Source organism: Mugil cephalus, chromosome 16 (assembly GCF_022458985.1).
Source record: "Mugil cephalus isolate CIBA_MC_2020 chromosome 16, CIBA_Mcephalus_1.1, whole genome shotgun sequence".
Lineage (NCBI taxonomy): Eukaryota > Metazoa > Chordata > Actinopteri > Mugiliformes > Mugilidae > Mugil > Mugil cephalus.
The window spans coordinates 18,726,087-18,746,838 of record NC_061785.1 but is presented as its reverse complement, the minus strand read 5'-3'; the positions used below and the strand labels follow the sequence as shown (position 1 = coordinate 18,746,838).

Here is a 20,752-nt window from a genome sequence, read left to right as displayed (position 1 = left end):
CAGTAACAGTGTTACACACGTGAGTAGCTGTAAACACTCATAAAAACATTAAAAAAAAAAACATATCGCAGCAACGCGCTCAATGCAGCGTCTACGTATATGTCTATGGACTGTTTAATGTGGTTAAGGTTCCAGCAGTACACATCAACGACCAGCAGGTGGGGCTGATGTGTCAGTGACTGAGGAACCCTTCTAGTGATTAGAACCAATATACTGAACCAGGGGAACATGTAGAGCATTTCTGTTTTCTGTATGTAGTATTACACCTATGTGATCAGCACAATAATAAACACGCTGTCTGAATGAATACGAAGCTGCCAGATTCATTCTGTTGACAGTGGGAAAAAACAAAACAAAAAAAAAAAAAACAACAATCTAAGCTCTGGTTCCGGGTACAGAACATGCAAAATACACAACACAAATGCTTGGGAGAAAAAAAGAAACCAGACACAGGTCTTTTTATTCCATTTATTTTTCTAATCTTACTTTCACTGCTTACCTTTAAATTTTCTCTTTTTACAATGACTGAAATTATACTTTCCCCAGCAACAAATAGGATTAGATCATTTTGGGGATCCTCGAAAATAATATACAGTTGTAACCAATACTGTTATAATTTATACATTTATCTTTGAAAATAGGAATAAATTTAAGCTTTACAGTTTCTCTTTTCTACAATATTCTCTTCTTTTTTTTTATCTTCCCATGTCACATAACGGCAAGCCATGCACTACTACGGTAGTGATGTTTGTGCCTTGAGCAAACGTTCTTTGGACAGTGGAAGTGAGCGTGAGAGGAAAGAAAAAAAAAAGAAAAAAAAAGAGGAAAGAAGGTCCACAAAAATGACAATTCATATTTACAGATTAGGTTTCGTCATTATATAATTTAACAAACTGACAGTCGCGTGGTCAGTGCTTCTACCAGGGCTCATTATCAGGTTAGGGCGAAGTTTGAGATGCAGAGGCACAGTGTTTAGACTAACAGGCCAGTTTGCTTCTTTCAGAACAAGCTGTGGGTTTATGATTGATAGATAAGGTGATCAACTGAAATATCTATCTTTGGTCATTTTTGAAAGCAGGAGGAATTAGATCTGGTTAAAGTGCAATAGCCGTCACCTCTGTGGTCACACTGTCTAATCAAATCTGTCAGAAACTAAATCTGAATGAGGGGGAGAATTAAGTGTGGCATGGCCCGCTGTGTTAAAAGTCAGACTAAAAGGCTGAAAGCCGTACCGAGCAAGCCTGACGTGAGGTTTTTAGTGTCAGAGGTTTCACAACTCCACCGGTGGATGCTATAATAAATGATTTGTCAGTCAAACCATAAGCCAAACATGGTGACTCAGAAATATACAAGAAGAAAAATCTGTGTTTCCATGCAGCACCGGACTCCATGTGGGAAGACAACAGTAGAAACTGCAGACGAATCGAAACCTTGAAGAGGTCAAAGCAACATTAAGCAAAGAGAGTGCAGACCTCGACAAATGGCCGTCCTGAGCAGATCACATTCAACCAAAGACAACAGAACAATGTTCTCACTAAACTGTCCCACGGACTCGCTCGCTGTCAATTAACCTCCCCCTTGTGATTTCAAAATAAAAGTACATAAACATGTTTTTCAGCAGAACAGATCACAGAGCGCGAGTTGTCGTCGAATAAATATCCGGGTTGTTCAAAATGAGAAAAGAAAAACCCAACAGGTACTGTACACGCTACATGCTAGAGGAGAAAACGGGCAGCTGTCTCTCGGCATGAGACCAGAAAAAGAAACGCTCCTTTCTCCTCCGACTATAAAAATACCTAGAATCTAGAATGAGTGTAGAAAAAACTTTACAAGTCATTTACATCCAAGGCCATTTCCCCCCCCTCCCCTGTGGAGTGGCAGGTGAAGCAGAGCAGTGAGACTGAGGTCGAAAATAGGAATTCTTCTCAGCGTGTCGGTGCGGATCGTCGTGCCCCCCCCCCCCCCCCAGTCAAGACGCCTGGTATGTAAATCCAACACATGTTCATATTCCAGGTCGGGAAAAGAAACGTCCACAAGCATCGAGATATGGCTGCACAGTACCGGTAAGCACAGGATCAGTCCATACGTACGTGTTCTCGCTGTACTTTAGATTTGCAGCAAAAAGCAGAAACTGGTTGGAAATAAAGAGCAGGCTTGTTTACTGTCCACATTCTCACCAAGCATTATTGCTACCAAAGTCTGTCTCCTCAATTCAGATCAGGAAGCTTTGATGGCTGAAGAACTACAGTGTGTAAATGACACTAATGGCTGCAGTCTGTTTTTTTTCTTTTTTCCTTATGTCCAATTATATATGGCATTATATTAGTGCAATGGTTTATCCTCTTGAGCATGAATGGGATGCCTGCAGTCCACAACAGTCCCAACTGTGCTGCAGTAAGGTCTTCATACGGGCTTCCAAAGTCTTCACTTTTCATTTGATCCCTTCACTTTAAAACCTCTTTTCTCGAGCAACAAAAATAATAATGAAATCAAAACGTAGTGCAAAGTACGACCATTTGATTCTTCACATACAACCCCCGTCAAATGTCAGTTATTTCCGTCTTAATATTAACATTTTTATGACAGTATATCACTTGTGCAGAAGAGCTTCCCCATCACTTTCACTCAGCAAGAAGTCTGGAGTCAGGTGGGCCGTAAAATAAACTATAACAAAAAAAACACTACAAGTTCCCGGATCACTCACGAGTTTCCCTTTGAGCTTAATTCAAGTGTTCGTAGAGTTTAGATCATCAGTATGAGCAGGTTAGTTTGAGTTATCCAACGGTTGTGCGAAAGGAGTGATGGGAAAGGTAGTGCTTTTTTTTTTTCCTCAGGCCCACCTGAACTCTAGGACCCTGTTTCATTGTAAAAATAAATGATGAAGCAAATTAGAAACGGGGGACACGTCACGAGAACGACTGCGTCATTCTGTCCCTCTAGTGTCACCAAAACCTTTAAAAGTAACACAGGGCAAAATAGGGAACACCTCACACAAACACACACCAACAAAACCCTCCAGACATTTCTTATCTGCAACCGAGATGAAGAAATGTCCCTCACTTGGGCTCACTGGAAAGACTTGGTTTAAAGGAACACACACTGTAGGCAGCGCAGCAAGCTGTAAAAGACGAATTCTAGTTGCCTCCTGACCAGCGCTTCATACAGATTCTGATTAAAGCACGATTCAGCGTGGTTCAGACAGCGTACCATCCCAGTAAGACTCCACCGACTGAGGCTTTAATCAAGGAGTACTTTGATCACCTTTCATTTAAGGCCTTTTGGGTTTAATCATCTGATTTGCTTTTTGTTTTTTTTAAGCTCAGTCGAATGTAGACGCTTGTTTTTGAACAGGATTATTTTCTACGCTTTAATGCTTCAGCCCCTTTTACAAATTCATCCACGCATCAGGGGAGACTCAGGTCCCTCTAGTCAAAAACATGGACGTCACCAGAACCCAAGTGTTTTCAGGAGGGCTAACATTTACCACACGCAGACAAACACAAACTCAATGAACTTAAAAAAAAAGAAAAAAAAAAAACAGCTTATTTTTCTCTGACAGCCGTGGACTTCTTAGAAATCAATTATTTTCCAGGGTGAGTGATTTGAGTGCATTGTTGTTGTTTTTTTCCTATCAAAAATGATTTCTGATTATTTTTACACCATCCGCTCTTCTTTTAGCCACATCTCCAATATGATTCTAGCCTGTGGAGTCACAGCAATTGGCCCCTCTGGCTGTATGGCGTCTTATTTGACCTCAAGAATGGAGGGGTTGGACTCCATGATGGCCACAATGATTTTGTCAATGTAGTCCTGGAGTCTGTAGTTGATCTCCTCCTGTTTGTGGACGGCCTCCATCAACTAGAAACAGAGGAAGGGACGTCCGGGGTCAGAGTTAGAATCTAAAGGAAAGGTGAACCGATGAAGAATGCATCTCCGTTTTCTTAACTCACCTCTACACGAGACACGTTGTTGATCTCAGCTGCCAGGGAGTCGGAAAAGGAGGCCGACATTAAATTCTTGGCTCCCTGGATGCTCAGGTTGATGATCTGGCCGTTGAGCTCGTCGTTCTGCTCCTTCAGGGTGCGGTTGTCCTGAAGAAGATAAATAGATGCACCACAACGTGAACCGGTGCTGTCTGGAATCACTCTTTCATCTCAAAAACACAGAGGAGAGCGCGTCCGCTACCTGTTTGAGTCGTTTGATCTCCTGCTCCAGCTCGGCCTCGCGGGTGCGGGTCTGATACTCCTGGAGTCCTGCGGCAGGCGAGCGCCCTCTCTTTGCTTCGGCCTCCAGCTTGTACAGCTGTAGGTGTTCCAGCTGTTTACGCAGGTCTTCAATTAGCTGCGATACAAACGGATCAGAAAATCAGAGGTGTGAAACGAAAAGACGTCCAAGTAATAACAGATGACAGTGGCCAAGTTTACATGGACACTGATATAACAGTGTCTAATAATCAGCTCTAAAAATGCCTCACGTGACCACCTCAATCACAACAGACTGGACTGAACATAAGGAACAGGGACGATCAGTGCCAGAGGAAAATATCTTTACCTAATAACCGCCTACCATTGTTTCTCTCTTCTCTCATTCCTCTAAAACAAAATGTCTTCATAATGTGGGTCCATAATCACGTTATGAAAAATGATCCATGTAAACACAGTCAGTGATTTTTCTAAGGGTCCTAACCATCTTAGCCAACAGTCGGGAATTTCCCAGTGTTAGGCTGTAATTTTTCCAGACCACCAGCACATCATCATGTTGGGAAATCACTCTGAATGGTCGTCTGTCTTAGAGGACTGGTAAGTGCACGAGAGGAGAATAGGACCTGATGAAAACAAATGCAACGGCAAAGCTGCTTCATTTTACATCATTATCTAATGTGAACCCTCACATACAGAATGAATATTTTAATAACGACGTACAGTCGATTTTGTTGGACTTTGTTGCAATTTGTCCTTTGATGTTCGCTTTAGTGTGTCCGTACATTAAGTGTAAACTTTATTGTGTGTTTTTCCTTTAAGTGATGTGTTTTGTGCGTAGAGAAACCACTCGTACCTCCTGCGTGCACTCCTTCTCCTTCTGGTTCTGGTGACGCTCGTGGCTCAGCTTGTCGGCCATCTTCCTGCGAGACTCGGTCTCCTCCACTAATCTGTCGGACATGGTTTCTGTCTCATCCTCAAGCTTCCTCTTCTCCTGCAAACAGCAACCATAAATAGTGTTACGAACAGATGAGAAAAGACTGACACTAATGAGTGAGATACATTTATTCATCTAGACCGCGTAGCCTAGAGAACTTAAGAGAGAGGCTACATTATTTTTATTGTTATTATTAGAAAACAGAAGAAAAGCTTTCACTGCCTTAAACTGCAGCTTTGAATAAAACTGTACAAGGTGCTAAGTGAAGTGTTGTGGTCGTCCGTTTTAAAGATTAGCAACGTTATGGGCTAACAAGCAAAACAAGCTAACATTCTTTCTCGACTGCAGCACCACAATAACATGGTTGTTTAATTACTGACATGTGCTATGATCAAATAAAGATTTTTTGCCTCCAGATAACATATCTTGGTGTCGTTCACCCATCCAGCAACAGCGTATTGATAGGCGTACGTATTTTTTTTGTGTGTCATCATCTTTGAACAGGAAGTAGTTTTTTGAAAAAATGATGTCCTCATGTGTGGACCTGGGAATTATTTAACTCAGTATTGTAATAAGTCACCAATATGTAACAAAATATACAACCGTTAATTCTCATGTCTGAACATTGCTGTGCAAAAGCAGAACTGCAAATAATTAAGTCCCAATGTCCACAATTGAGTGCTTGCTATTATATAATATAGTTATAGCTTGTAACTATTTATAGAATCTGCGTGTCATATTAAACTAGAAAAGTTAATAAGTATAATCAAAATATCTCTCTTGAATACTTGATTCTGATTGGTCAATCACCAATATTCAGCAGTGATCATTTATACCACGATATACCACTGCTGCTGAAGTATATACACTTCATAACAGGCAAAATGGAGTATTCTGATATTCATTGGACTTTAAGGGCAACATTAAGTTGAAGGTAATAAATCTGGATCACAACGAATAATTAATGTCTTGTCCAAGTATCGCTGTCTCTGTCTCTTTCAGATATAGTGGCGTTCACCCTCATAATGGATAATTTAGAAAACTAATCGGGCACAAACATGGCGGTGGGCGCTTCGGAAGTGACTTCTTTAGTACCCATGAAATGTGGTAACATTGCTCTCACCTCCTCTAGTCTCTCAATATTTGCTCGAAGACAAGGAACACATGACCTCAGCTCACTGTTCTCCTCATCCAGCTGCTGCAGCCTGGAAAACAACACTCGGACATTAAAACCTCGAACCAGAGCAACACATAAGACGTCAGAACTTTTTACTGGTAGTTGCTATATCACAGGAAGACGGTGCTCTTTCAGTGGAAGTTCAGTGCCAGATGGTGGCAGTGTAGAGCCACAATTCATCCAATAAACAACATGTCAGTTACTGACATGATAATGAATCAAGAAGTCAATACAACAAGGACATCTACCCAGACAATAATTTAATAAATCATGTATTTATATACAAATATATACATAGTATAGATATAGTAGATTTCCCCTGGTCTCCTCACCTGGTCTGCATGTTTTCTAGCTCCAGCCCCCTCTCTCTCTCCAGCTTGCTCAGGGCCTCTTTGTGACGACGGGTCTCTAGCTGGAGCTGCTCATCGGCGTAGAGCTCCTGCTCCTTCAGCTGCTCCTCCAAGGCGTTGGCCCGGTGGACGAGCTGCAGGTTCTCCTGGCGCAGCCGAGCGTGCTGCTCCCCCGATGCCTCAGACTCCTTCTCCAGCTCTGCCACTCGACGCTCGAGAAGGAGCACCTGGAAAGAGATTTCACGGTCAGCGAAAACACAAGTTCTCCATAACCAGCTGTGATAAACTGACAACAGCATTTATGCGACCAATGAGAACAGCTCCCCCTTCCTTTAACAACTAGTGTGAGCAGGTGGAAACAGAGAGGTGTGAAGGTTGAGGTCGGAGGCTCGTTTTGTCACCTTGTCTGTGATGTCGTTGTCAGCCAGCTCCAGGATGTCCCGCGTCAAGTCGCTCATGGTGTCCAGAGTCATCGAGCTGTTCTGGAGGAGGTGTCTGCACGAGAAGAGCCCATTCACATTTAATACACTGCTGTGTTCAAACACAACTATCTTTTACAGTCATAACAGAAATACGAGTCGGTGCTTATTGAAAACAGAGATATTATTCAGCCTACCTTGCTACTTTCTTGCTGGACAGCCTCTTGCCAGCGCTGCATAGGGAAACAACAAGAGGAAAGATGGTCAGGAAGAGAAAGGGATAGAGGAAAGAGACACCGTCTCCTGGTATTCCTCCTCTCCACCCCTCCCTCATCCCTCTCACTCTAGTAGTAGAGGAGAAGAGAAAGGGCATGTTGAGGAGGCTCTTTAGTATTTAAATGCTGGGTTTTTGAATGAAGCTAAAGCTACAGGGTATCCACACCACAGCAATCTAAAACAAACACACCAGCATGTATTGATCTAACAAGTGCTGATGCAGGATCAGTTCAGTTTAACGCATTAACTCGCTCCCATGACCGTGTGACAAGTGCTTTTTAAACAAAACCCATAATCTAGATTGAAATATTTTCCTGAAAACAGTCACGGTTCAAAACAGTGCCACGTCTTAGCTTTACACTATTGGTAAACAGACCAAATAGGCTTTCAGAAGTTTCGGTAATACGGCTACAGGTCCCTAATCCCAGATCAGCACGTCTGTTCTGATAAAAGCAGCTTCTTTGAAATGTTTTACTCAACTACCGGGAGGCAGTAAAGCCTGCTGCAACTCAAATGAAGCATGAAGGCAATGACATGAAGAACAAAAATAAACAAAAACACACTGAAATCGACACCACTCACCTGTGATACCCTCTTAGCTTACTTTCAGTGTTGTTCATTATTCATGAAGGACAAATACTTTGCGCTGCTGACAACGATAAAGAGGAACTAGCAGCTACTATCATCTAAAATGTAGCAGCTGGGTTTTTCCGTCATTAAATTCAGCTAAAAAGCGTGCAGGTGAAGAAAGACCGGGAACAGCGGGATGTAAAATGTGCGAAAAACAGACCCACACAATAAACCACGATGTACGTGCACGTACATCCCAACAACACAAACAAGTGTTGTTGTTGCTTCTGCAGCACACATTGTGAGGACATGCGACACACTGCATCTAGTCGGCACTGCAAGCACATTCACACAGCCGGCAACCAGACGGGGCGGTGAATGATGCGTTACCTAGTCATCTCTAGGAAATTGAGGCGGGTGGAGAGGTCCTCGAGACGACTTATTTGTTTGTGACACTGGCTACAGAAAAAGTCCAGCGCCTCCTCCCTGAGGAAGCTCTGAAAGCAGTCAGGGAGAGAAGCGGGTGCACTGGAAAGAGGAAACAAGGAGGAAGAAGAAGAAGAAGAGGAAGCAGAGGAGGAGGAGGAAGTGGTGAGTGACGGAGAAGACGGTGGTGTGCATTCAGGTGGGACAGGACAACTCTGGGAGGGAGCAGGTTTTCAGTGACATCAACAGGAGAGTTTGAAAGAGTTAAGTGCGAGGGTTTACGGTGAGACAGAGACGTGAAACAGACTGCGGCTGTGATTGGTGTTCTGGATAAAGTGAAGAAACAAAACATTTCTAAGATAAAGAACGAGCTGTTCTCTCTTCACTGAGGCCAAGTTATCACTGTTGTCTATTTAACCTTCCCCATGAGCTCACAAAACACACAGAATGGTCAGTGTTAAGTTACATACATCTAAATGTAACAGGTAGTTATCTGTTTCTTTGTCTGCCCTCTCTAATCACCTCTACCAGCCGTTCAGGGAGAGTCAGGTTTGAGTTATGCAACAAACTGACACGTGTCCCTGTGTACACAGACAGAAAGGCTGCGTTACAGGACGGGCTGACGGCCACATGCACCGTCACACCGAGCCATTTTCTCCTGACATTGTGAAGGAATTTAAACGATTTTGTTGAGCGATGACTGCAGCGTGTGTGTGTGTGTGTGTGCGCGCACGTACTAGAAGTGCTGTAATATGTAGATAGATAAATGTGGGGGCTCGTGCGCGTGGGCAGCTCTGCAACGTGCAGAAAAGAAAAAAAAAAAAAAAACAGCGTGGCTGAATCAAAACATGGTGACGCATTCGCACCGAGTGGGTGAAGTTTGTGGGATGCGGTAATATTTTTTTGTGTGTGTGTGTGTGTGTGTGACTTTTCAGCCACCAAGCTGCTTTCGTCTCAGCTTGGATGGAAAATTATGTTTCACATACAGTTTATAAATATATATGGTCGCATGTAGACTCGCTTGCCGGTTCGTTGGGTGCACAAGTGAAAACTAATTATTTTTTAATATAACAGTCCCACACTAAATCTCATTTATATAATCTAATACTATATAATATTAAATTATACAGGAAAGGCAAGTGTCTGTTTATAAGTTCTTCTGTTTTTTTTTAATTCTACCATATCATTTATATATGTTTGATGATTGAAGTTAATACAGTATGTACGTATATAAACATATTTGCTTCTACAAAACACGAGAAACTAACTTCAAGTCTTCACTCAGTGATGACTGACGGAGCACGGTTAGTGCCGATCCGCTTACACCAGCTCATTTCCACATTGTCAATGGGCAACAGTTAAATGTTAAGAGCTTCCTGGCAAAGCAAATCACAGAAATATTGCCCAAGTGGGATTTACGCATTATCCGGCTTAGTGCCACTGATGAAAAAAAAGAGGAGGGGGTGGGGAAAAAATGAATGGGAAAAGGCAACAGGGACGTCAACCTTGAGAACGGACCGGTGTGACGCATCGGCTTGTGTGAGCATATGTGTGTTATGTTTTTTTTTTTTTTTTTTCTTCCCCTCACAACGGAACACAACAATGCGTATCTGTGTCCCAGCTGGCGAGAGGCGAAGCTTTCTTATTCACTGTCACAGAACGCTTTGCAACAGGCTGAAAAACGTTTAGTGAGGATCGATCAACACCAGCCAGTAAAAAAGCGTTTAGCCACGCATTCGTATTTTCATCGCCTTCGCAGCGGTGAGGGAATGAACTTTGTTTTCAGTCGTATTCTTATCTCACCCTTGGCCAGAAAAACTAGGCAGACAGAGGTGGGAAGGACGTCTCCCGATAGCTCTTATCAAGGCTTGACCTCAGCGTCTTTGTCGAAAGTGATGCATTTTCTCTGAGGGTTGTAAAGAGATGGAGGCCTGGAGAATGCGACAGTGTCACACCTCTTATCAGGAAGATAAAAAGGAAGTTGAGCTGTTCACAGCCTGGTGGAAATATTAATAGGAGTTAACTAAACTTGTGTGCTCTACATTTAAAAAGTAATGTAACGGCTTCTTAGGGCAGAACAAGCAAAATAAGTTTTCGTTATGTTAGCTTAAGTCTGGGCCTATTTTGCCCTCATTGTGAGTAGGATGGATGCAGTTCGTTGAGACGACAATGACGTACCTGGGAGAGAGCGGTGACGAGCCATTGACCTGCTCGGGGGTCTGTGTGAGAGAGGAGTCACCCTCTCCCTCCGGCCCTTCGACCCTGCTCTCCAGCAGCAGCTCCGAAGTGTTGCTTTCCCCGAAATCCTCAAAGTGTTCCTCCTCTCCGCCGATGACCGTCACCACCGAGTGGTTATGGTGATCGGAGTTCAAGGAAAACCTGAATGGCGCATAAGAACAGATGACTGTTTTACTGACTGGGTACACAGCAGCAGCAGCATCATTTACACGCCCGGTTCAGAGAGGTTAACAACGTTTACAATACAATAACTGGTCACAGAACCATAATCTCAGCAAAAACAAACAAGGCCCTTAAGCCCAGAACTACCTACAGTAAATATCACTATAAATCCACAACAAGTACAATTATACTTTTGTCCCCTGGAAGAACGAAAATCAGGACAAGTTCGATTGTTCGTCTTCAAAGGTAATCTGCTAATTCACATTAATCCCATAGGCTGCTTTGGCTGAAACATCATGTCTTGTGCCTGTTTGGTAATGCAAAACCACAATGGCAACACCTGAGACATGTGAGAGGAGTTTAAGGAGGGTAAAGACCATAGAAAGGCTCAACAACAATCTATTCGGCGCGTCTGGAAGTTTCAATCGCACATTTTAGTAACAAAATTTTCCGAAACAGAAAAATCCTTGATCTGCATTAAGAGGAAAGCTGGAAGGCGGCTTTTTCCTGTTGTTCTACAGGATGTTGGACATCTTCAGCACACAGGACGAGGATGTCTACATCAGCAGAAAAGCTAGCAATCTCAGCATACGGCGACAAAGCTCATTTAGTTTGTTTACAAGAGTACCGTCACACAGTTGTCATATTTAAAGCTAAAACGTCAAACAGTGACATTTTTAAAAAGTCTTGCATCCATTTTAACCGATTAGCCACATGGCCAATTTTACAGGCACTTACCCTTTATTGTGGCTCTTACTAGTTGGCCCCATATTGAGTTCCCTCACGTCTAGGGACGGTGAAGAGAGGGAACGCATCTTTAAACGCCGCCCTCCGCTGCCCTGGCGCGAAAGCCTCGGAGCAACTGGAGTCAAAACCCCTGACAACCAGAGTGGAATCCTGAAGTTTCACAGGTTACCCCAATTTAAAAACGAAACCACAACTCCAGGTCGGAGAAAACAAAAACGCTCGGGCCTCTAAAAACGGGACAGTCTGTGGTGCTGAGGAGCCGCCAGCCTGCAGTGCCACGTAACGTATGTTGCATTGTCTGCAGCAGCCCGGAGACTTTAGGCTGTACCGGTAAGGGTTGACTGTGAGTGGCTTAATCAGATTTGAGGCTAAGCAACGGCCAACAGACAGTCCTGCTGACTGTCCAAGAGCCCAATGTGTGCGGGACGCAGGGTTAGGACAGAGAAGGGAGGGGGGGGGGCTAATCCTGTTAGATTGTTAATCTCTAGTTCAGTCCGTATACTCCCATCCTTAATACGTCTTTGGCTGCAGCCTACATACAGTGAGTGCGTTTAGGTTCATTCCAATAATTAGCCTTGGATATCTGCAAGCAGGAAATAGTTTTTGACTTGGAAGCTCAACTAAAAGGTTTATAAATGACATATATAGACTTCCTATAAAAATGATCATTTCTGGTTTTATAAGTTGTGTTTTGTAAATTAAATCTATACATTTTTTTTTTTATTTTAGCAAAAATGCAACAAAGTAATGTCAGTTAATCAGAAGAAGTTACTGCACAAGTATTCAGCCCCTTCAAGTCAGTGTTGCACCTTTGGCCGCAATCTAAGCACTGAGTCTGTACGAGCAGTCAAGAGAAAAATATGGCCATTTAAGAGTTTCAAATCTTTGGAAAACAACGGTGAAACGAGGGAATATAATGGTCATATCGTCATAGAGTCAGCAGCAGGCTTAGATGGTATGAGTGACTGGAGGAGGTGGGAACAGATTGCGAAAGAAAATAAAAAGGGGGGAAAATAACAAAGAAAAAACAGCTAACTCAACACTTCCTGGAATTCAAGGCTCACACATGGAATAGGAAGTCAGAAACACATGCATGCCAGGCAGACCACTCCAATCCGTCATCGGGCCGGACGGACAGGTCACCCTGTCAGCAGATTAAGCCACTTCCTCTCTTGGATTTGCCCTCTAAACATTATCAACAGAAAGGCTGAGGGTGCAGTCATTTTTTTTTACATATAGCAATTCAAACTGGGCTGGAAGAAAATAACTCCTTGAAATTAAGTCATGGATTGAGGATATTACTGACTTAAACATCTGAAAGGCAGTAAGTCACCTTTTTGTCTGCTTCAGTTGAGGGGGATCATTAACTGAAGGCAGATTTACTAACTTTTACTAAACTTTAACGAAAGACAGAAGAGGATTTAAGTAGTAGAAGTCTTTAGTCCAAAAGAGCATTGAAAATCCCAGAGAGAAAATTGTGAATGGGTTGCAATAGTTTGCCACAAAATATAAGGGTTAACTTTTTTTTTCTAATAAACTGAGAATATATAGAAGATGAGTAGCCTCTTTTTAGTCAATAAAAATGATAATGCACGGAGTAAGGAAGGGTGGAAGGCTTTCTGTGTTCAAGGTTTCTTGTGCTTACACTGCACAGATTCCAGCTTATCTCTCAATGTGCTTCACAGTTCCGCTGCACAGAAAACACCAGCAGCACATTTGCCATTTGAAGTTTTGCCCCAGAATAGGAGATGAGCTCAACAAAGAAATGAAAGATGAGGAAAGCAAGCAGAGGCGGAGGGTGACATGACTGACGTCCTGGACGTGGGCGTGTCCGAGGGAACTGAAGGCATTATGTTAACATGGTGGTGGCGGCCTATTGCCTCCGTTTAATCTGCCTGTCTGCTGACCCACATAAAAGCAAAGCGAACCAGCGCTGGCGGGGCAAGCCTCGTAAACCACCTGATCTGCCTGAAAGGTCAGCGTAAGGCAGCTCCAGAGCAAAACCATCGGCTGGAGGTTCAACACAACATTATTTGTCGATTCCGTAGCCAGCGGCGATTATCAGCAGCAGTGGATTAGAGTCGGTGCTGTAGGTATGAGTCATTCAGGGTCAACCGGCCTTGGCAGCGTCAAACACACAGCGGAGTATCCAGTATCCATGTCCTGGACGTACGAGTGCGTTGATGACGTAGATGGCGGAAGGGAAATTTACACTGACCTATTGGTGCCATCTTCAGGGTCGTGCAGCGTGGCCTCGATGCCGCTGTCCGTCTCCACATCCTCGTGCATCTCAGGTGGTACCAGGGCTCCCGTGTCCTCATCAGTGAAGGTCTCACACTCACTGTAAGTGCTCTCAGAGCCCAGGTACGCGCTGTCCGTCACCTCATTTTGCTGCAGCGATGGAAACAGAACAAGATCAACAACGCTGCCAGCACACCGATCAATCAGGAAATTATTTACAAAAGGTTTCAACCGGGCCAATACATGGATAGATATTACATGTACAACATACAGTGTGTATCTTTAATTGGTCTAATTCAAATCGTAGTTGTAAAAGGGCACACTGCTTGTCCCATCATTATAAATACAAATGAGGCAGGGGATTTATTTTTTGGTTTGTACTGGTATCGGCATCGACCAATACACAGTGTGTTCGCTGATATCATGTAAATAGAGGGAGAAAAGCAGTGTCAACTCCAAATGTTAGCTTAGAAAAACATATCGGGCATCGCCAAGGCTGATGTAAAAGAAATCCAAATCAGTCGATCTCTAATGTGTACATCATTTAATGTTTAGAATTACTTCTTTCTGGCAAACAGCAGCCAACAAACCTACAGGTTGATCAAAGAGAGCCCTTTCAGAGATCTACTTATTCTCTTCAAGTCTAGCCAGTAGGCACAGACACCAACTCAGACACCAACAAATCCTTCAGCATAAACAGATTTCAGAGGCAGTCTGCCGCGTTTCAGATGGCAGTACCAAGCAGAACCTGCTGCATCGACACCTCTAAGCAACAAGTACAAACAAAATGAGCAAGCGTGCAGATTTCCAAACAACAAATACTAAACGATGTGTCAAATACTGTGCCAAAAACGGACATCTGAAAATATCAGCAACTAGAAACCCAATATCAGGTATCAGAGCAGTAAACAATAACGCAGCTGGAAGCAGAGACGTACCAGTCTACATGAAGCGTCAGGAGAACTGAGGCCCAGAGGGGTAACAACCATGCCCAAAACCATTCGCTCTGAAGAACTCAGTGGCAGGAAAGCCGACCTTCCATGAGAGCCCGTGGATAGCTCCTAGTGGTGCTCCCTCACCTTCACTCTCACAGGGAGCAAAAGAGAGAGTGTGGTGGAAACACACCTCGTTCAGCTCCACTGGGTGGTCAGGGGGGTGGAGACAAAGTCCAAAGAGCAACAGAAGTCAGCTGTGAAGCTAAATCAACGACTACCAGCTTTAAGAGTCGACTTGTCTGACTCCTGGGAGCTTCACTTCCTGAGCCAGTGTGACAGCATAAATCATTAAGCCAGGTTCTTCATGCCTAAAGCTGCACGGTGCACAATTAGGACTATACATCACAACTACCTGCCATAGCTGCCTGACTGTGTGCCAACAGAATACTAACATGGTCTTAAGCTTTACCGCTTGGCACATGTGGAAATGACACTATTACTCCTAAGAGTCCATAATTTGAGGCTGAAATGTTAAAGCTGGCAACAGCAGAAAATATTCAACAAATGAAAAAAGGGGAGGATGGGGCGTTCCACTTCCCTTATGCCAGCTCTCACCTTGCTTGTTTTGAAAGCAAACAGGGACGGAACAACACAGTCATTGAGAGGGAACCTCTTTCTGCCAGAAACTCGAGGAAAAAAACAAGGCCATGAACACAGGTATGGCGTTTACTTCAAACATGCACAAACTTCCCTCAAAAAAAAAATAAATAAAAAAATCTGCTTCTACATTCCAGTAAACAGCAACCACGGCAGCTGGAATATTTCAGGAAGAAAATAACTTATAAATAACTGGGTACAGTAGGCTGGATTCACTTCTATATTTTCATACATATTTAATTATATTTCAGTCTTTCCTTAAGTTTTTTTTTACCAAGTGAATTAAAATTTTCACTACAGTAACCTGCATCTATTTTATGTCAAACAACTTATAATGAGGTTGTCACCGGGTGCACAGGGATGCAGTGTTTTCTCTAAAAGTATTCTTGTAGGATGTCTGATTTAATCATTCACTTATGAATCCGTGCTGACTGGAAACGGGGCTACACAGGAAGGGTTGCATTTGCAATCTTGACTGCCTGGCACTTGCACTTCTAAACCCCACCAAGAGGGGGTGCTGACAGGACGCAATGTGTAGCCACTAAAACAACAGCCAGGGTGCAGTGGAGCTCGAAGGGCATACAATAGCATGAACCTTTCAATTTCGCAGAGGCCAGCAAAAATGATGGTTAAATATACGAGTTTTGCGCAGAAGAAGAGACAGGAATTCCAGATATGCCAAACCGCAACTGTGAAAACATAAGTCTACGCACATAGACAAGTAGAAGCTGTTGCGCATTCCAGCTAATTCAATATTTGTCAAAGAATACTCAAAAGCCTCGCCTGCCAGATGCTATTTCGTGTCGGCCAAACCAGGGTGTTCAGTCTGAGGAGAATTCACAGAGTGGTAATGATAGCTCTGCAAGCCACTCGGTGAATTTCAGTGGGAAGAGGGAGAGTGCACGTGGAGTTCAGCCTGTGGCCTTCACGCCGGGCTGCTGTGTGCACCAATGGGAGTCGAAAGCACAACAACTGGAACACATACGCATACACACTAGAGGGATGTTAAGCCTCTTGTCGGGGGCCTCACCTCGTCGTACTCCTCTGGACAGCCCACAGCTCCATCCCCTGGACTGTAGTTTACATTGTAGAGCTGTGGCTCAGGGCCTGCAGATAAGAGAAAGGAAAAAGACAGGTTTAACTTGTGCAGAGTAAACCAAGTCAAACAGCATAGGAGGCTCAACAAACACGAGAGCGGTGTGTGCAGTACCAACGTCCAATGTGCAAACAGGCAGTACAGAGAGAAGAGAGGGAGAAGTTTTCAGCAGGAATGTGACACAACAGAAGGCAATGGGGAAATATTTAACCAAAATGTACAGTATCAGAATTACTGTGTGCACATTCTTACACCTCCACATTAGAATATGATCATGAGTCAATACTTTAAATGCACTACACATGCAAGTACATATTATGAGATGAAATTCCAGGAGCTTGTTATTAGTTTTCTGACAAACATAAGGTGCTAACAGGGAGTCATTGTGGAAGTTACTTTATCCCTGCCCTAGTTTGCTTTGATTAAAATGCCTATTTGAATGTCTTCCACAGAGATCGATGCTGTGACTAAGCTGACTCTGGGTACCTATTGAAAACTGTTAGGCCTCCAAAGTCAGGAAAAACAACCTCAGACTTAATTACAGAAGTGCCTATTCCTCTAAAAGGGCATTTATTTCCAACTTTAAAAGACTAAGTACCAGGACATTCTGAGAATTGCATTTTAGAGGCATTAAAATTATGCCATCATATGATTTTAGCTTAGAATAGGGTTTAAACTGTATTTGGCAAATGAATAATTAACTAGCAGCGCTAGTAACAAAGTGGTAATCCACGGTTGAGAAAAATATTGCACCCTCCACTTGTGTACTTCACTGTAATCAGCACATTTGAGAGTTTGTGCCCTAACTGTCCTGCTTTGACATATTTACAGTCAGCAAATCTAAATGTGATGTGACTGCAAACGTTATGTAACTTTCACACTCACATTTCGTGAGCTATTCGCCATCAAGCAATACGAGCATGGGAAAAATAAAACAATAAAAAAAAGACAATAAGCAGCCCATATCCCACTGATAGCCGCCAATAAAGGGCTCGGCCGAAAGAACCTGGAGACCAGCAGTGTAACCTGAGACGGGCCGACAACAGCCCCCGTCGGCCACTGCGGCTCCTGTATCTAGTCAACAGAGCAGAGCATAGCACCCGGCCGAGAGAACAGAACACAAACAGTGCCCTGCCAGCGGACCCGAGGGTTTTTGTGCCCCTGGGTCTTATGTAACCCTTTGCTCTTTGAGTCTCACACACACACACACCGCAGGCTATTAAAGTGAAGCCTACAACGAATGGGGCCGTACCAGAGAAGCTGGCTTTGGCCGAGCAACACACCTGCAGTCTCTTGGCATAATAACACATATTTTCTAGACCGAGTTTTGTTGTTCCAGACATGCCATAGCCAACGCGGGGCGCAAGGCATTTCCGCAGCCTAAAGGGATGCATTTATTAAAACGCACTCTTTTCAGCGTTACATATATTACGTTTCAAATGAGACGGCAGGGCGCACTAAAGTTTATGCTGAAACTAGACCACGGGCTGGGAGCTGGATGAGCAGGTTTTGGCCTCTGTTGACAACAGGGGTGGGAGCAGCGGGGGTAGAGAGCGTGAAGTGGATCGAAAGGGTCCAAAAATCTGTTGTTTGGCTGAAAATTGACAGGTATACTGGAAATCTGTCAGCAGTGTGCGAGCCGCTCGGGAAACTAGTGTGTACGTTTCATCTTCGCACACTAATCAGAATCTGCGATCCAGAAGGAGAAATACGATTAGAAGGCTCGTTGCAGGAAAAAATATGAGGCATGAAGATAGGACAGTGAGTAACAGAAGCACGGGACGACGATCAGGGGCTTGAGACGCACCGATGACATCTTTGTTATATGATATATGGCCAAACCAAACCAAAACAAAGTGGTCGTGAGTTAAACAAACGAGTGGAAACAGGCTATTGTATCGTCTTTTTGGGGAATTGCAGACAGCTTGTTTGACAAACGCGTCAATACGTGGCAATGCATCATGCGCGCTTGCGCTTTCAATCTGACAAACAACAACATAACATGGCAACTGCAGCGACGGCTGGAGGGAGAAAATAAAAAAACGAAGCAGAGAGGACAGGGCAGAGAGAGGACAGTAAATAATTAAGGTGAATAGGACTCTCTGGCCAAACCTCATCACTCCCGCTGTGAAACCTCGCCAATCAGACCATGTGTCTGTGCATCTCATGCTTTCCAGTTAATGACTTATTAATGGTCTGAGTAACCAGAGCTGAGCAACCCAGAAAGCCTTGGGAAAGAGGTTTACGAATCAATAGCCTGGGTGGATTGAGGCATCATTCGCACGGTTTCACAGTGATATCACATGTACAGTATGTAGAGTAGAAGAAATGACATCACCTTGTTGTATGTACATTTATCTTGTCCTCACATGCTGATAGAAAATAGCTCAAATTTAAACATTTAGATGGGGGTGGGTTTTAAGGACAGATATAGCTCCTTGTTATCCGTGTAACCACCAACCTTTAAAATAGATATACAATAAATGAAGGTGTGAAACAGCTCTTTAAAGTGGACCAGGAGGGCATCAAAATGGTTAAGGAGTATTATTTTGAGTCCGGTTACAAAGAATTTGGGTCAGCCTTTATCCCTTCCTTTAAGAATCCCTCACCTCGGCTCTGAGATAATGCGAACATAGTGAACTGACAGCGACAATGTGCACCATGGGTAACGTGGAGAGATAGAGCTAGGTGCTGGAAACTTAAGCTTTCCGTATACATGCTCGTATAATGTGAGTGAGGCAAATAAAGCGACAATAAAACTATTAGTACGCACAAGAGCTAGTGTATTTACATACATTAAAAGTGTGTCATCTGATGCATCTGATGTCAGAATCAGTTCACTAGGCAAGTTTCATAAAGAATTAGGTGCAGAACCTCTAGTCTCACAGCTGAGTTTACATGAAAACAATAATGGAAGAAGTGTGTTGACTCACCTCCGTTGCTAATTGCAGAGATCCCACGGTGGAAGTCTTCAAAGCTTATGACTCCAAGGCCACTAGGATCCAAAAACTTGGTCAGATCCTTCACCTGAAAGAAACGACAGCCAACAATCAATCACCATAGCAACAGGGGGTAAAAAAAACACACGTCTCATAAAGCTAACATTTGTGCTGCCTAGATGCTTCGAGATGATGTAATAAATTATGTAAAGGGAAGTTTTCCACAAAATGGGGGCAGATGACTAAGCTGCAATGTTTGCATACTGACTTTAATGGAAAAGCAGAGTGCATTCAGATGAACAGAGCAGCATTTTATCTGCACGTGAGCTACATAAAACTACCTGGACCCAGCTCACTCGCATGACAGTTGACTGCAGAATTATGTGATTACAGGGGCAGAGAGTGACCAATAAAACACTTCTGACCTCCGGGAGAAAATCAACTTGCTGATGTCAAGTGGATTCTGGGCAATAGTCGGTTTATAAGGGCTTTACAGTGTCTTAAACTTCAGGCATATTTCTTATAAAACACAGTTGTGGTTGTGTTTTAGTTTAGCAGCACATTCATGACATGAACCAATCCATGGTGTTTCACACAGACACTCGGATTCTGGGTTATGTAAGCGCACCTACATACTCCATATCCCTACAGTCGGTAGCCTGGCAACTTCAGGATGTGTGCTTCAGTAATGACAGAACGACAGAGCAGAAAAAACAACAGTGCACTTTGGATGACCATTTTGTTTAGTTATACTCTGAATGTCTGGGAAACCTGATCTGAACTGAGAGGAATTATTGGCACATCGTCACGGAAGCCACGTTTCCACCACAGAACTTTCCCCCGGGGACCACGCTACTCGGTGAAGGGACCACGCTACTCGCTGTGGGGACCACGGCCTATATTAAGTTCGTTCAAAAAGTCCCTGCTCAGGTGGTGGTACATTTCAAAAGTGCATGAATACTTCGAGGGACGAGGCTTTCAGAGCCAAACATTTCGGATTCGTTGAGTACACACGGAATTCTATCCGACAGCTGCTAATCAAGTCAACGTGATTACATTAAGTCCAGAGTTTGCAGCAGTTCGCAGTTTACGTTTTGAATGTACTTTCTAATACTGGTAGTCTCTATTCCACCACTAATTCAATTATGTCTCAAAAGGCAATCACATTCTACATCAGGACAGCTTGAATCTCTTCTGCCACCTACTCTACTACCTGCTATATAGTAGCAGCTAGAAATAATGATATAGAACAGCTAACATCTCCTTTGCCTAATTGCCTAATTTGCTTAATGTTGTGACTGTGGTGGAAAAGGAGGACAACAAATGGTGTGAAGGAGACATTTTGTTCCTCGAGCTTCTCCTGGGAGTAAAAGTCCCAGGTAC

At 43.5% G+C, this 20,752-nt stretch overlaps 1 protein-coding gene across 1 annotated transcript in view; it reads right to left on the bottom strand.

The window, feature by feature from the left end:
* Window positions 1–454: 454 nt before the first annotated feature.
* The window catches only part of rab11fip3 (RAB11 family interacting protein 3 (class II)), a 28,342-nt gene continuing 8,044 nt past the window's right edge, over window positions 455–20,752 (bottom strand). Inside the window, exons 2-14 of the mRNA XM_047608513.1 lie at window positions 19,364–19,457; window positions 16,365–16,441; window positions 13,720–13,892; window positions 10,533–10,733; window positions 8,319–8,456; window positions 7,280–7,315; window positions 7,065–7,158; window positions 6,646–6,890; window positions 6,260–6,341; window positions 5,056–5,193; window positions 4,186–4,341; window positions 3,951–4,091; window positions 455–3,858 (exon numbers count right to left, since the gene is read on the bottom strand). Of these exons, the coding sequence (XP_047464469.1) occupies window positions 3,745–3,858; window positions 3,951–4,091; window positions 4,186–4,341; window positions 5,056–5,193; window positions 6,260–6,341; window positions 6,646–6,890; window positions 7,065–7,158; window positions 7,280–7,315; window positions 8,319–8,456; window positions 10,533–10,733; window positions 13,720–13,892; window positions 16,365–16,441; window positions 19,364–19,457 (1,689 nt within the window). The 3' untranslated portion in view covers window positions 455–3,744. The remainder of the gene's footprint in view (window positions 3,859–3,950; window positions 4,092–4,185; window positions 4,342–5,055; window positions 5,194–6,259; window positions 6,342–6,645; window positions 6,891–7,064; window positions 7,159–7,279; window positions 7,316–8,318; window positions 8,457–10,532; window positions 10,734–13,719; window positions 13,893–16,364; window positions 16,442–19,363; window positions 19,458–20,752) is intronic.